Source organism: Typopeltis vanoorti, chromosome 10 (assembly GCF_054136105.1).
Source record: "Typopeltis vanoorti isolate ZY-2024b chromosome 10, IOZ_Tvanoo_1.0, whole genome shotgun sequence".
Taxonomy (NCBI): Eukaryota; Metazoa; Arthropoda; class Arachnida; order Uropygi; family Thelyphonidae; genus Typopeltis; species Typopeltis vanoorti.
Window position 1 is genome coordinate 31612908 of NC_143558.1, and position 16934 is coordinate 31629841.

Sequence of the window (16934 nt, forward strand, 5' to 3'; positions counted from 1 at the left end):
CTCAACTTCCTCTCTAATGAACTTAGTGGTTTCTTCAGCTCTGCTATAACCAGTCTCTGGGGATCCTCACAGTCAAAGTTCCCAGATGTCTCATCACCTCGTCTAACCGATTCATAATGGGCTTTTGGAGAATTTCTATTTCTTGCTTGAAAATGGCCCTGATGTTATCTGAATCAGCATAGGACTCTGTCAATTTGTTTATCATCTGTCTATCACCCCCTTCTATTCCTTCTCTTGCCTTAGGTCTTTCCCTCTTTTCCTTACTCTCTTTATTATGTTCAAGCCTTTTTTCAGAACTGCCCTTCTCTTCAAACACATTGACCAACCCCAGAACAGTTGTGGGACGGAGGTCTCCAAGCATTTGTTCACATTCTTTGACAGCACTGTAACAGTCACTTAGATTGGTGAACTTTTTTTTTTTTTCCGTCTCTTTTCATTCTGCTTTGACTCCCTGCCTAAACTGCTGGAAGATGGCCCAGTCCAGGTGAAGCTTTTCTTCACCATTGACACTCAGGGTACTTGCCACCATCAGTAATCTGTTGTGAAATTCAGCTACACTCTCCCCTTCCTTCTGAGTGCACCTCTGGAGCTTCCATAAGTTGGGCCGTAGACTTCCCTGTTTCGAGAATTGAGAAATTAGGACCGCCTTAAATCGTGAGTAATCCTGGGTCTCTTTGAGAATGGGAGAGGAGTACAGGAAAGTTTTTGCCTTTCCCACCAGTTTACTAGGGAGCAAGACAAGCAACTGAAAGTTGGTCCATCCTCCAACCCTTCTAAGCTCTTCTATATAACAAAAAAAACTAATTACATCATCGGACTCCTTTCCCAAAAACTGAGGGAACACTTGTTGACAGTTAATATAACGAAAAAATTCACTATCATTCATGCCTAAACTACTAGAGGGTTCCGTCATACTTGCATCCAGTTTACAGTATATTACACTTTAAAATTCCAATAACACACAATTATAACTTTTGCCTTTCAGTTGTCTGATCTGCACCCAAAACCAACTTTCTGTGATTAGCTTACGATTCAAGTTTAATTAGCTAAACCACATCCTGTCGGCTGCACCATTTATGTTGTGTCCCCCCTTTTACCATCCTATAATTGTCAATTACTCTTACAAGTTTATTTTTTACTATACATGATATCACCGAAATACAAGGTATCTAAGCTCTTAGTCTCCTGAAACATTTATATTTTTAGCTGCGATTTAGAACATTTAGTTTATGAAAAGAATCACAACAAGAAGCAATTTCTTAAATATGTTTAGGTGTGAAACAATTATGCAGTCATGACCTTGAACTCCAACTTAATTCCCCCCCCCCCCCCAATGGCTTGATTCGCACGTTATTACAAGCGGTGCATTGAATGGCAATTTCAGACAACTGAGTTTTCAATGAGCAAAAGTTTATTATACACATAAGCACAATACAATACACCTAAACCTCTTTTTATGTGATAGATACGTTCCTAAAAATTACACGTAAATAGAATTCGCATAAAAGGAACTACTGACTCCATAGAAAAAGTGAAGATTGGTTCCAAACCTGAAATATAAGCAAAATAATGAAGAAAAAAAAAACATTAAATTCATTAGGATCGTAAGATTTTTATTTACATTTCATGGAGAACACACATACATATAATGAATTTTAATAACTTAAAAAAAAAACATTCATTTCAGTTATTTGCTAAGGATTCTATAAAAAAATTATGTTATTCGATATCAGTTTCTGACAATAAACGCGAAAGCTTTCGTTTTCATGAGACTGTAATAGTAATGGTATTATCGTCATCGACTTCTGCCTCAACTTGTGGGATTATTCTTCTCAGGTCTTGAACAAAAGAACCACTAGTTGTTTCAGTAGTTTTAGGCATGAACTCAGTTATTAATCGCTGTGTTGATACTTTATATAAGTCGCGATATAATTCTCTCTATGAAGACATTAACAACTTAAGCTCACGTGAAAACTTCCCAGCACGTTCTTCATTTGGATCACATCGGGCAAAATAATTGCCTAAATTACTGGCCAGTTTAAGACCTTTTTTAATTATATCATCAGTAAAAGTAGGATTATCTTGATCATTATTATTAACTTCTTCTCCTTCAGGAGTCTTAGAAACAATCTTCACTATTTCGTCTTCGCTAAGAGGTTTATCAATTAACAATTCTTCGATATCTACCGACGTAAGATCATCGAATTCTTCTCCGCCAATTTCACATGCCAAACTTATTATATTGGAGAATTCTGCATGAGGAGAACAGGAGCATTCTCTTTAACACATGTGGGCCAAATAGCTTTCCAGCATGCATTCATAGTTTCTGGTCTCAATTCAGATAACGATAATCGAACCTGATCAATACAATCTGTAATTGAAATTTTTTTTCACTCATCCATAACTGACAGTGTTTCGTCATCATTAACTTGTTCAAAACATACTGAAATGTTCGTCTGACATAATGTTTTAAAAGTCGCAGTTATACCCTGATCTAGAAGTTGTAGTAATGATGTGGTATTGTGCGGTAGAAAAAAAAATTGCACATTTGGGTGTTCTATAACAGGATGACAGAGTGCATTATCAAGAATCAAAAGCAATTTAAATTCGAGACCCTTGTCATTCAAATAGCGTCTAACTTCTGGCACAAAATGTTTGTGGAACCATTCAGTGAAAATATCAGTGGTCACCCAAGCTTTTTTGTTGGCCATCCAATGAACTGGCAATTTTTGAAAATCTACGACTTTCATTGGCCGTGGTCTTAATGATTGATTTATGAGCAGTGGTTTAAACATTCGATCTCCTAAAGCATTCGAACAAAATAGGAGTGTTATGCAATCCTTTGCTGCTTTGAACCCACCAACCATTTTTTGCATTTTTGATACGCAAGTTCTGTTTGGCATTCTTTTCCAGAAAAGGCCGATTTCATCCATATCCAAACTTGTTCACGAGTGTAACCTCTATCTTCAATTATTTTAGCAAGTTTTTGTGGAAATGCTTTAGCAGCTGTTTCATCAGCAGAAGCCATTTCACCTTTAATTTTTATATTATGAAGAGCATGTCTTTTAATAAACTTAGCCAACCAACCATTGCTTGCATGAAATTCATATTTTTTCCTCGATTGAGATGAAGTATCTGGCTGCAGTTTTTTAATCTGTTCATAAAATCTCAATGCTGATTGCTTGATGTAATTTCCGTCAACTGGCATTCTTTTTTGTACATTATCTTCTATCCACATCACTAAAGCTTTTTCGGCCCTTTTCTAGAACAACATTTCTTGTGTATGATGATAATTTCGCACTCGATTTTGTACCAGAACATACCGCTTTTCTAATAGCCTCTTCATTTTTCTTTATAGATCTGACAGTTGATTCACAGACTCCAAAATGCTTACCCACAGCCGTCCCACCTTCCCCAGTTTGAATACAATCTAAAATTTGAATTTTTTATATCCAAGGAAACAGCTTTCCTTTTTTTTTTTTTTTTTTTTTTTTTTTTTGGTTATTGGCAACATCGTGTAAGGGCTAGATTAAAATCTTCGGTTAATGAAATGAAAGTTTGAAAATTACATATAGCTTATCATTTATTATTTCTTGGCAAAATTATTAATTTTATAATGCAATTTTTATTTTTATTTCACTTAAAAAATGCAAATGCAAAAAAATGCGCTAACTGTGTTTGTTGTCTACTCAAACACCAAATTCAAACTGCTAAGAACTGCTTTTTTATGCACAGTCAGTTATGTAATTCGGGAAATTCCCAATAAATGAAATTCGTAAGAATTTAGAATTCTCTTAATTGAAACAAGAATGCAATTCTACAAAATTCTCAGAATTTTCTAGAATTTAGAATTTTCTTAATTGAAACAAGAATGCAATTCTACAAAATTCTCAGAATTTTCTTGAATTACGGATTTTTTCCTAACTAGACTTTAGGTTGGTTGCGTAAAAGTGAATAAAAATCGCGTAAAAAAAAATTATTTTTGATATCCCAATTCGCGTAACTCTATATTCGCGTAAAAAAATTTGCATAAAAAGAGGTTTAGGTGTACATTAAAATTCGTTAAAACTTAATTCAATACTAAGCTGAATCAATACAAAGCAATACTAACAAAACACAAATGATAGGTTATAAAATTCTATGTGGGAAGGGCGATTATGCCACGACAAAAGACTCCACACATTTGATAAAAGGATATCCTCTCAAATGTTAACAATTGACTAAAACTTCTCATCTGAGCACAATATTATGATACATTACCTTAATTAAACACAATTAGTTTGCACACGTTAACTCACGGGAGTAATATGGGTTAAACAATCCTATCGCTACAATAGTAACCACATTCAATTCTTCAAACAGCTCTCAGACAAAATATAGATGACATGCATAAGTTTGTAGACACATGATTATTTATCTATCAATACTGACAAGGTTATTCTCTTTCTATTCTTAAATGCACTAAAGTCCTAGTTCAACTCTCATTCAAGTCTTTCAATAGATCGGTAACTGAACTACAATCACAGCTACATTAAGATTTGAAATAATATAAGATTTTACGATACCGTTTGATAAGGATCTTCTTACTCGTCTATAATTTCCGAGGATGAATTCTTCTGTAGCAGACCATATCTGAGATTTCTCAGATCAAGGTGGGTCTTCATGTCTTCAGCACATCAAGCTTCTTCCAAGAAAACACAATGGATCTGCGATTCTGTAGTCGTGAGATTCACTACGTGGGCACCTACTTCTCCACAGATTTTCCTTTTTTTTTTTTGTCAAGAACATGGTTGATATAACATGCAGTAGTTACCTTTCTTCTCAGCTGTATGGCGTCCCTCCTTTCTATAATAGGGATATGGGACTGAAATCCCGCTTACTTTGTTCCTTGTTGTGGCGGAAGGAGAGAACTCCTGACCGTCACTCAGGAAAACCACATGACAACCTATACGAAGACTGGAGAACCAAGAGAGAGAGAGAGAGAGAGCCTGTGTGTGTGTGTGTTGGGGGGGGGGGGTTCCTAACCCTTTTATACCATGACCCTACCAGCACATTCTGCAATTAATTAATAAATGATAGCAGTATTATAAACTCGGTTGTTTGTTTTGTGCTGGTGCGCTGCTACAAGTTTAAAATTTGAAGTTTAAAGTGTTTTAATATAATTTAAAATTTTATTAAAATTACCATCATGACTACTACAAAAAAGCAAAGACATATCACTATCATCAAGAGTGGGAACATGATTATTTCTTTATTATGATCAAAGACAAATGTTGTTGTTTGATTTGCAATGGAAGTGTTTCTCTGCCATGTTGTACCATCATTTTTTATTTTGGTTTAACCAATAAGAATACAATTTGGTCGGCTAAATCCCAAATTGCCAGCCCATCCTCGTTCGTTCAGTATCAAAGTAGATACCCAACAGGGTGCACCACGAGAAGGTGAGGATTGGACATTAGGTCAGAAGCCCTGGTCGGTTCTCCGCATTCCTTTAAAGGCTATGTGGAGGTCTCCTCTCAGTTATACAGCTTTGACCCTTAAGCACCCCTTAGACTATAGAAATATAAGATCTGATAATCTTGGAGTCCTGACAAGTAACAGACTGATTTGGAGGAAAATTGTAGATAGGAAGTTAGTAATGATGTAATTTTTTCATGTAGTACTGTCATATCCTGTACACCCCTTGAGGGTACATGGCAGGAATTTGATGATGATGATGGTGTTTCTCTGCTGAAAAAAGGGAACTTGGATGACACTTTAAATCGGTGCACAGCAGCTATGAAACGGCGTATCCACGTAACAGTGATTTACGAAAAGTCAAAATTCAAGAATTGAAGAAAAGTTTGTCATCGCAGCAGTTATGTTTCATTAAAATAATATCGAACTCAGAGACAGTTGACATTGCCCAAATGATTATTTTTATTAGAATGGTTTTTAAAGACTTTTCTGCTAAAGAAGAATTACTTACTATCATTCTGTTAAAGGAGCAAACACAGGGTGAAGATATATTTACCAGTTTTAAGAGTTACAGCAAGACCATTCAACTGCCTCTTTATAAACTAGTGTCCCTTACCACAGACAGAGCGCCAGCTTTAACAGGTTGTTGCAACGGTTTTATCACGCTATGTAGGCTATCATAAATTTAGTTTAATCCTTTATCCCAGTGAGAGCAAACAAAGCTTGCGCCTGAAAATATCTTCAGGACTGAATATAGTGTTGTACTATCTTACCTGGGTAAGTAGTACAACACCAGGCAACTCGTACAAAAGGTGGAGCAAGCTACCAACACTACTATCCCAGTATCTCCCATAATGCAAAACACATCTCCTTGTGGATATGTATACTGTTATGCATTAAGGGATTGGCCACTACCCAGACTAGTTTCGACCTTTATTGAGGTCTCTTCAGTGGGAGCCAGGCCCAGAGTTGGAGATACCAGGCAGAAGCAGTAGCAAGGTCATCTTTACCTATAGGAGTTGCCAAAAGGTTTGCCACCTTTTTTTTATTAAATTACTCTGGATTTAGAGAAAGATGTTGAAAGTTTTTTTTCACTAGGTTAGACTATCATATCCTTGTGGATATGTATCCATATCCACAGGGAGATGTGTTTTGCATTATGGGAGATACTGGGATAGGAGTTTTGGTAGCTTGCTCCACCTTTGCTACGAGTTGCTTGCTATCCATTTCAAGGGATACAGACAATACTTTTGCTTCAGACAGCTCTATAAAACAAATTACTTGATAGAATGACTTGCATTTCACATGGATGCTTATGACCGATGTACCAACTTAGGAAAAAAAAAAATCTTGCTGATAGTGTTGGCATCTATTTTCGAAGTAGAGAACTTTTCAGATCCCTCTCATATGTACAAATTCACCAGCAAAGATCCCAGCACTTAATCTTGCGGCACACCACTATCACCTTTTCACCTCGATTTTCCCCTCCATACACCACTTTAATGTGCAAATTCAAGGAAACTTAAGCAATTAGGGTGGAACCAAGTGAGTTTGTATGAAGGCACCCATGATGCGAGTGAGTGTGAGGAATCTAGTCTCTCAAGCAAAAATATTGAATATGGTAGTCAGTTAAGAAAATAGAGGTTGGTTGGGGACTAAAGGGATGCTGGAGTTTCTATATCCCAATGCCAGAAGTATCAGGAACAAGAGGGAGGAGTTTTTGGCATTAGTGAGACTTAGCTAGCAGCAGATGATGTAGTTACACGGATTGAATGTGAAGGGTTTAATATTTTCAGGGAAGATAGAAGATAGGATGGGAGGATGAGTACTGCTGATGATAGCAGATGAATTGCAACAAAAAAGAATAGAAGCAGGCATGAAGGTAGCTGTTCATTTGAAGCAATCTGATGTGAGATTAAGGCCAGTAAGACAAAATATACAGTTGGATGTTGCTTTGGCCAGGGAGTTCCACAGATGATCTGGAAGACGTGCATTGCCAAATTAGTACAATGAGTACAGATAAGTGATTATTATGGGGTGCTTCAACTATGGAGATATGGAATGAAAGGAAGAAAGATCACATAGCAGGAGAGAAATAGAATTTAGAATTTGTACACTTAATTACTTAAGGCAGCATGTAATGGAGGGGAGTGTATTGGACCTGGTCATAAGATCAGAAGAGCCATCCATAACCAAGGTGACAACATTGCCTCCACTTGGTGAAAGTGACCATGCGGTCTTGACTTGGCAGATTGTAATACATGAGAAATTATCTATCAAGAAGGGGTATTCATGGAACTACAAGGCAGATGATTATGTGACATGCTTAGGAAGAAGCTTAAATCTGTACCATGGCATAAAACACTGCAATGCAAGTAAGTTAGTACTGCATGGGATATAGTTAAGGATCATCCCCAGATAAGGAGGGTTAATCGTGTAGGAGTTAAATGGATGAGTGATATCACTAAGCCTGAGCTGCAAAAGAAGAAAATGCTGAGGAGGGTATATAAAGAGAAAGATGACCAGCAAACTCATGAACAGTACGAGGTCAGGCAAGACAAGTGACTAGCATGGCAAGGAAGGCAAAATCAGATTATGAGAAGAATCTACCAAAGGAGGCCAAAGGAAATCCCAAAGAGTTCTTTCATCATGTGGCAAGTAAGAGGAAAAATGACTATGGAAGATTAACCTTAATAAGTGATGATCATGAGGAGACAGAATTGGATAAATGAGTTGAGTTACTGAGTGACTACTTTGCAAGGATATATCATCCTATTGAGGTTACTGCTTTAACCTGTGTGACAGACACTAATGTGGTAACAGAGGTGGATGAATTGGGGGTTCTTAGGATATTCTGGAATCTCATTGTAAATACAGCTGTGGGATTAGATGGGATATCAGGTAGGGTTTTGCAAGAATGTACGAGTGATCTGGCAATGCCTTTGATTAGGCTGTTTAATTTAAGTCTAAGCTCTGATAAACTTATCACTATCCTACATTGAATCAATAGCCTTCATCTGCCATTCAGTTCACCATGGCAAAACAAAAGGCTGGTAGTTTACCAGTCTTGTAAATCCTTCCTACCTGCACAACCTCTGGTAATTTACCAACCAGTGTTTATCGAAAACCTACCTTTACTGGCAGACACATTTTTCAAAAGTCTATTCATCATACCTCTCAAAAAATTGCTGTTATCAAGTATTTACTTAATAAAGCACATAATGTGTGTGCTCCTCTCCCTCAAGTTTACAACAAGAACTTCATTCAAAGCTTTAATGGAATTTGATAGTTACACTCCTAATCAAATCCTGTAGATAATTGAGTCCTATGTTCCAACATCTCAGGATTCTTCAACAGATTACAGAGTTCCAATCCCTTATATATCTCCTTTTAGTAGGTAGCAGATTTGCTGGGCTGGCCATAATATGTGAATTTTTATTGCCAACATATTCTATGTACTCCAGGTATTGATAATAGGCAAACTTCATCTTTTAGAGAATGAATAAGGGAAGCTAGTTTTAATATTGGTTTGTAGGGAATTTCTAATTGGTATTTTTATTTATTTATTTATTTTATTTATTTTTCTTTCAAAGACTCCTTTGATATAAGGAACTACTATCATTTTCAAATGACTCTTGGTTAATTTTTCTTGCAATTAGGTCCAAGGCTTGCATTTTTTTTTAAAATTATTGTAACCATTATTGGTGAAATCATTAAAAATATATTTAAATTGATTTTTGGAGTAAAACATCATTTGAGAAAATAGCTTTCTATGCTAATGTTTTATGAGGCTAGAAAGTTCTGATAAACACCTAGAAAACCAAAATTAATTAATTTTATGTCTTCTTATATATCCTAAAAGTAAAAGAACAAATTATTACAATTTGATGAAATGTGGAGATTAAAGGGTTTTAAGATATGTTCTTTCTTGTGGTTATATCAGTTGCTTTAATATCATCTTTGTTGTAGATGTTTATGAGAACTTTCTAGCCCCCCCCCTCCTCTCGTATTATGCCTTATATTTATGAAGGATGGCAGTGTGAATTTGCTCAGATATTGGTTGGTATTGATTGACTTTTCTGTAGAGAGATAACCACCTGAATGACTAGTAACTAATGTATTCAAAATCAAAATATTCACCCTACATTATTCATTTTTCAGCTCAAAACACAAAAACAATGAAAGCTGCCTTGTGGCTGTTCCTTGGATGGGGACTTCATTACTTGCCTTTTTATGGTATGGGTCGAGTCTTGTATTTTCATCATTACTTTCCAGCACTCCTCTTCAGTTCTATGCTTTCAGGTAATTTGTTATTTACTTCTCTTCTCTATTTTTATTTTGAGATAAATTAAAATCAGCGATTAAAATTAATTCATGAACATTATCATAGACTTTTCTATAGAGAGAGAACAGTTAAATTATGGTGATTTGAAATAGGAAGGGATAGAAGAGTAAAAATATATGTATGAAAGTTCTAAAAAGGATCAAAGTTAAGCAGTCCTGAGAACTATAGACTTAGCTCATTGTCTCTTAGCATGGTGGATTTGATGGCCAGGTAACTTGGCTTTATAGAAACCAGCCAGTACTGTAACTGGACAGTAAGTCCTGTCTATGTCTGTGAACTGGTTGTATTCTCCAGCTGGTCTGTCTGTCTGTCTGTATTGTGGGATGAACAAAGTTTAAAGCAAAAAAAAAAAAAAAAAACACCACTTCCATACACTAGTTCATTCACTTCATTTAAAAAAGTCATTTTAAACATTCTAGATAAGTGTTAAAAATGTTAAGAAAGCTACGTATAAAAGTGGATAAACAGAAGTCATAGGAAGATTTTGGTCATAGGAATAATATAGAAATTTCATGAATGCTGCAAAATGTTCTAGATCTAGGCTATTGAAATCAAGGATTAAGTACTGTAAAAGGAATTAGAGATGATAAAATTGGCATAGAAACTGATGATAAAGATACTCTGGATGTCTGAAGTAATTTCTGGAGTAATATTTCTTCATGTTCTCCACACCATAATTATTTAGCTAGTGAGCCAATCCCACTTCCATTTTGCAGGGCACAGCAGCAAAGCAGTTTCTGCAGGCCATGCCATCTATTTGATAGTACATGGGAGCAAACCTGTCGGTAGCACTTTAGGAAGCATCCTGATCAACTAGTCAATAATCTTGCTGCTGCTTACTAAGCTAGGTTGTGCCTGGAGGAAGTCTGAGTACAGTAGCTTGTAGGGGCACTGTCCAAGGCCATGCTTGGATTGGAGTCAGAGCATTTTCTGTGGGAGACATGAACACGAGTCCTTCACCCATGCTGCATGTCCTTGTTCAATAAATTTTCCTAATATTCCACTCACTACCATGAAAGACAACATTAAAAATTAGTGTCACTGCAGTTTTAAAAAAAATCTTCCACAAAAATAGCAACAAAAATATACCAAACAAAATAACAAAATTTTTCGTATGTATATGTAGAAAAAAGATCAACTTTACCAAACATCTGGGGATTTAGTGTGCCATTAAACCAGTTATCAAAATTGGAGATATTAACCTTTACTCTAGATAATGTTATACTGTTAAATGAATCCTATGCCAATCTTTAGGCCTCTGACAAAATAACTACTCTTCTAACAATTTAGTATGAAAATCAGCAATAAAAATATAACAGCTATGAAAATAGGCAGGAAGATGGAAAACATCAGCTCATCTCAAAGCCTATTGAACAACTAAAAATCTTTCAGTTATTTTGGCACAGATAGCAATTTAACTTTGAAATAGCGAATAGAATCATATTTGACAAACTTTGTAGGTTCCCAAGCACTAGAACCCTCAAGATCCACCATGATCGATTTCCTGAACTTCAATCTCCTAGTAGCTATATTTCAATGGGGCAAGGACAGCCTTGCAGATTTCAGTGCCACTAAAACTCAGCCCTGTCTGATCTGTAAAAAGAAATAACTTGCATCCCTTCTTTTAACTTTCACTAATACCTTGATACCCAAACACAATCAGATTACACTTCTTGGACTGACCTACATCTCCAACCTTTCCCAGCGCAAACACTTTTCAACCATAGCTGCCAAAAATTTCTGTACATTCTCACTTGAGATGCTACTTCACATCTTGACAGCTGCTAACTCTATATAAATTCCAAATCTACCTAACCATGGAATATCACTCACTTATTTGGAATGGTGCACCAAAATCCTCTGTAAGATGCTGCTCGATGCTGTCCAGAAGAAGACAATCCAGTTTACTTGTCATCCCATTCTCACAGATCAATTTCAATCTCATCTTTGATAGACATTCAGTTTCTGCCTTATACCTGTTCTATAGACACTTTTATGGATAGTGCACTGATGAATTTGCCATTATCATGCCTCTAAAATCAAAAGTACAAGAGCTGCAGCTAACCAACATCTATTTATAGTTCAGCTTGAAACTTGCTGAACCATTTTTTGGAACAGCCTTCCCCAACAAATGAATACAGCATTTGGCTGTTCAAAAAATAAATAAAATAATTCTGATTTTTCCTTTCTTCTTACCCTCTTGCTCACACAAGGCACTACTGATATGCTATAGGTCCTGCGACTTTTCATGTATAGGTCAGATATTATTGCTCGTAATGCCAGTTAAATATATTTATATGGAATAAAAGGGGAAAACATTAAACTAGCAGTATATAATACAGTGTTCAAACTAGTTTTAACTTATTGATTTGATAAATTAGTGGTTCAAAGACTAGAGACCACAGATGTGAAAGTTTTGTGAAAAGTTAGGAAAGAAGGACATAAGATGAATGGCAAAATTATATTAATCGTAAAAAAAAAATATTAGAAGAAATTGATATTGTTAGCATTAATGAATATCTGAAGAGTTAATCTCAGGTGATATGGTCACTTGCTTGGAATGTTAGAGGAAAGATTAATAAAGCCATTGCCTGATGGCAGAATGAAGAAAGCCAGAGTGGATTGATGTGATTAACAGCACCTTAGAACAATATGTGATGGAAGGGAACTTAGGTTTTGGGAGTGCTAGATCTGGTGACAGCATCAGAGGATCTGCTTTAAACAGGCAGCTACATTGCCTCTGATTGGGAAGAGTGATTATACAGTCTTAACTTGGAAAGTTGTCAGATGTGAGATTTTCAGTTAATATGTGGTAATGGTGCAAGGTAACGATGGTAGCAGCAGGGCTGACTCTACTGACGGTGCAACACATGCATTTGCACGGGGCTGCAAGGTTTTGGGGGTGGCAAATTTGGCCTAAACTATATGAAAAACGAATCATAAAAAAGTCATTTATTCCTTCTGTTGAAACCAGACTTCAGATTGTCATTAGTTAAATTTTTACATAATAAAATTTCATTACTGTATATTTTTTTAAAAATCATAGCAATTTATAATAATGTATTATGTTGCGTTTGATATCGCACTGTCAGTGTTAATATCAGACAATGTGATGTTAGCAGAACACCTTCTATTTTGTATTTATTTCCGATTCCATTGTTGGCCATGAGTTGACCTTGACCTGAGGGTAAATCTCATTTAACCAATGAGACCAAACAATAATAATGAGATAATTGGTTAAGAGTAAACCAATTAAAGAAATAGAATCAAAATACATAAATACAGTTGCTCAATGATTACTAATACTTAGGCTTTGGTTTTTAAAATAATTTTAACATTCCAATATGTCTGATAAAAGAAAAAACTATCAGGTGCAGAATATCACAAATGAAAATCAGAAAAAGAATGTGATATTCAGAAACAAAGCGGGGCTTTGTATAAATATCTAAAAACTGATGTTGGAAGTTTTTTTGCACTTGGTTAGACTATAATAAATTTAGTTTAATCCTTTAACCAAGTGTAAGCAAACAAAGTTTGCACCTGAAGTATCTTCAGGATTGATGTGAGATTTTCAGTTTGAACAACAACTCGTGGTAAAGGTGGACCAAGCTTTCATCACTACTTTTCTTAGTATCTCCCATAATGCAAAGCACATCTCCTTGCAGACATGTATTATAAATGTCTGCAAGGAGATGTGCTTTGCATTATGGGAGATACTAAGACAAGTAGTGATGAGAGCTTGGTCCACCTATATGACAAGTTTCCTCAGTCCTGAAGTTACTTCAGGCACAGACTTTGTTTGCTTACACTTGGATAAAAGATTAAACTAAATTTATTATTATCTAAAAACTGAAACAGCTAATGTAGTACAAGAGAAAATAAGTGAAAGGGCTAAAATCAAAAACTCTGAGCTCATGGCAAGTAGTTCTAATTGTGATCCCAGTAATGTCAATATTAGTAACAATGAGGGTGAAAACGAAACTGATTTAACACCTTCCTCTTCAAAAAAAAAAATTAAATTATGAACTGAAATGAACATTGATCCAGCAAGATGGAATCCCTCTTTAAGTGATGCCGAAAGACTGGAAATTGTAATGAAAGGTCCACCAATGAGTGTATTCATTCAAAAGTAAAGCTTATTAAAAATTACTTACGTTCTACAATGGCCAAAACTTAATTAGAAGGTCTTGCCATGATTTCAGTTGAACATGAAATCGGTCAGAAATTAGACTACACTGGCCCTGTTTGTGATTTTGAAAGCAAGAAAAGTTTCGTTTTAAACATTAACATCAAATGTAAATTAACTTATGTTATGACATGACATAACATAAGTTAATGTTCTAAAATCTAAAAAAAATTATATTTTCCATAGTTACATGTTTGTGATTTAGTAGTTCTTCATTCTATGTGACGTGATGAGCATTACTTAAATGTAAGTTAATAGTAATACATTATAAAAACAATATTTTTTAGGTTGTTGATAGTATTTGTGATATTAATGAATTCTGGAGCAATAAAATTATTGAGTTTTCAAATAAACTAACTTTGTTATAATTTAATTAAAATTTACAGGCGGTTCATTTACGCTGTGTTTGACGAGTATACTCATCTTTGCTTGATTTTAATTACCCATGCAATGCACATTTTCAGAACAAAATTCTGCATTTAAAGGGTTAATTCTCTCTCTCTCTGTAAAAAATTTAGTTTATGATCATTTTTCATTAACTTATGAATTTTCATTAGCTAATGGTACTATTTAGAATTTATAATCAGATATGTTGAAGCTCTTTTAATGACGGCTTTTAAGACATCATTAAAAGAGTTTCTTTAGAGGGGAGGGGACAGCAAAATATGCTATTGCATGGGGTGACAAAATTCCTAGGGTCAGCCATGGGTAGCAGTTCATGTTAAGGGTCAAAGGATGTTTGAAGGTAGCAGTATTAGAAAGCATACCAAGAAGCACAAGGATAAATCAGGTACCGGCCACATAATATATATATGAAAAATGATGATAGCAATAGAAAGAAAGCAAAATTAGATTATGAGAAGCCATGCAAGCTCAAGGAAATCTTTAATGAAAACTGATGTTAGGAAGGTGATAGAGGAGGATGAAATAGTTAGGTTTCAAACTGATCACTCTGTAAGGGTGTATTATCCAGGTAGAGATGTTGCAGAAGTAACAGGTAGGATAGGAACTGATGTGAAAAGAGAGATTAATGAATTAGAAGTACTTTGCATATTGCAGAAATTTAATATAAATATGGCTGTCATGACATAGATGTTGGGTCATGTATTATGAGAATATGTTAGAGAATTGGCATTGCCTCTTATGAGGCTGTTCAACATAAGTATGGGGTGGTAAATTCAGTAGCTCAGGTAAATTCTTTAAGTGAAAAGATAGTTCTGTTGCATAAAGGAGGATTCAAGATAGAGATGAAAATTATGGAGCAGTCATTGTCATATGAGAGGGGTAAAGGTTAAGCTGATTTGGGTTTTATTGGTGCATGGGTAATTAATGCCACATTGTGTTATATCTAAAATTTAATCTTCACACAATATCTACTCAGAACAGGGTGTCCACTAAAGACTTGTATTAAGTATAATGATTTTTGAAGAAAATCAGAACTTTTTTTAATCATAAGTAGCATCCTCTATAACTGATGACTTATTATCTTCTGCTGTTTACATGATAAAGGTGATTTGATATGAATATATATCAAATAAGGATTATTGAATGACAATTACAACAAACCACCAGTCATTTTTTCACATGGGTGGTAACTAATAAGTGCAGATTTTTCAGCTCCAGTTCCAGTAGACCACTGATGTGCACTTCAGCTTCACGTGTGGTCTTCACTCTGATGTGGAATTAATGCTAGGACATACACTTTTGTAACAGAAGTAGAATTCCTGAGACTTGCTTTGTACATAGGATTGACATTCCTTCCAGACATGTACTATTAAACAATAAAGTGCATTGAGTATCCTCCATACCCATCTTAGTAGCATTTGGTGAAGCAGATGAATATACAGTCTTACTTAGATGTCTTTACTGTATGTTGTAAAAATATCACTTCCATATCACTCCATATAGACTGCTGCCTTTTGTTTGTGCTCAAAAATCTCTACAACACAAGCTGGCTATTACTCTTTCTTTTGGCGTGTATGTTGAATAGCTCATGCAGGCCCTTGACTTTAAGGTAAATAACACTGCATGCACATTCCTCTTTCATGCATATACTCTACTATGCTGCATTCACTTTACAGAAATCGCATATATTTATTAATTTTAACCAACTTTTGACATGTGCACAGAGCAAAATAATTAGCTTTCCTGCCAGCTTATGTGCATTTACTGCAGTCTTCTAACACCAAAATATCCAACCTGATCACAGTTCAATGCAATTCCTACATTGCTCTATTACATTTTTGTGAATCCTACCCATGAAAGGCTAAAACTTTTAGTACACCCATAATATATTAGTACTGTAGTGAGGGATATATAATCAGGATATGCTAGATGTGTGGCAGTCATCTGGGAAATTCACAAAAAAAAAAGTTTGAGCAATAATTTATTTAAAATAAATAGTCATGAACTGTTACAAATATCAAGACATTCTGAGTCTTGATATTTGTAACAGTTTACAGGTCAAGCAAGTGTGACCGTAAATCAGGTAAAGTGAGCATTAACTAGTCATATATGAAGAGAGAGAGTAATTTAAAATAAATAGTCGTGAACTGTTACAAATATCAAGACATTCTGAGAGTGACCGTAAATCAGGTAAAGTGAGCATTAACTAGTCGTATATGAAGAGAGAGAGAGTAATTTAAAATAAATAGTCATGAACTGTTACAAATATCAAGACATTCTGAGTGTGACCGTAAATCAGGTAAAGTGAGCATTAACTAGTCATATATGAAGAGAGAGAGTAATGTGATTCCCTGTACAGAGTCTGCAGTAAGCCATCAAAATGCATCTTTAATGGCTAGAGTGAGTGGAGATTATGCAGCATGCACGCTGGCACTGACTGAAATTTGCATGGGAATTAAAGGTGTGTGGGCTCTCAACAGAACATGTAGCTTAGTTCTACTTAGCAGATTACCTGCAGCCAAGTGCAGTGCAATTAATTAT

The 16934-nt window shown here is 35.3% G+C and overlaps 1 protein-coding gene across 1 annotated transcript in view; it reads left to right on the forward strand.

Annotated features, from left to right (window-relative positions):
• Nucleotides 1-16934, forward strand: part of tw (Protein O-mannosyl-transferase 2) — a 303353-nt gene that overhangs the window by 255621 nt on the left and 30798 nt on the right. Inside the window, exon 18 of the mRNA XM_090399620.1 lies at nt 9619-9759. Within this exon, the coding sequence (XP_090255746.1) occupies nt 9619-9759 (141 nt within the window). The remainder of the gene's footprint in view (nt 1-9618; nt 9760-16934) is intronic.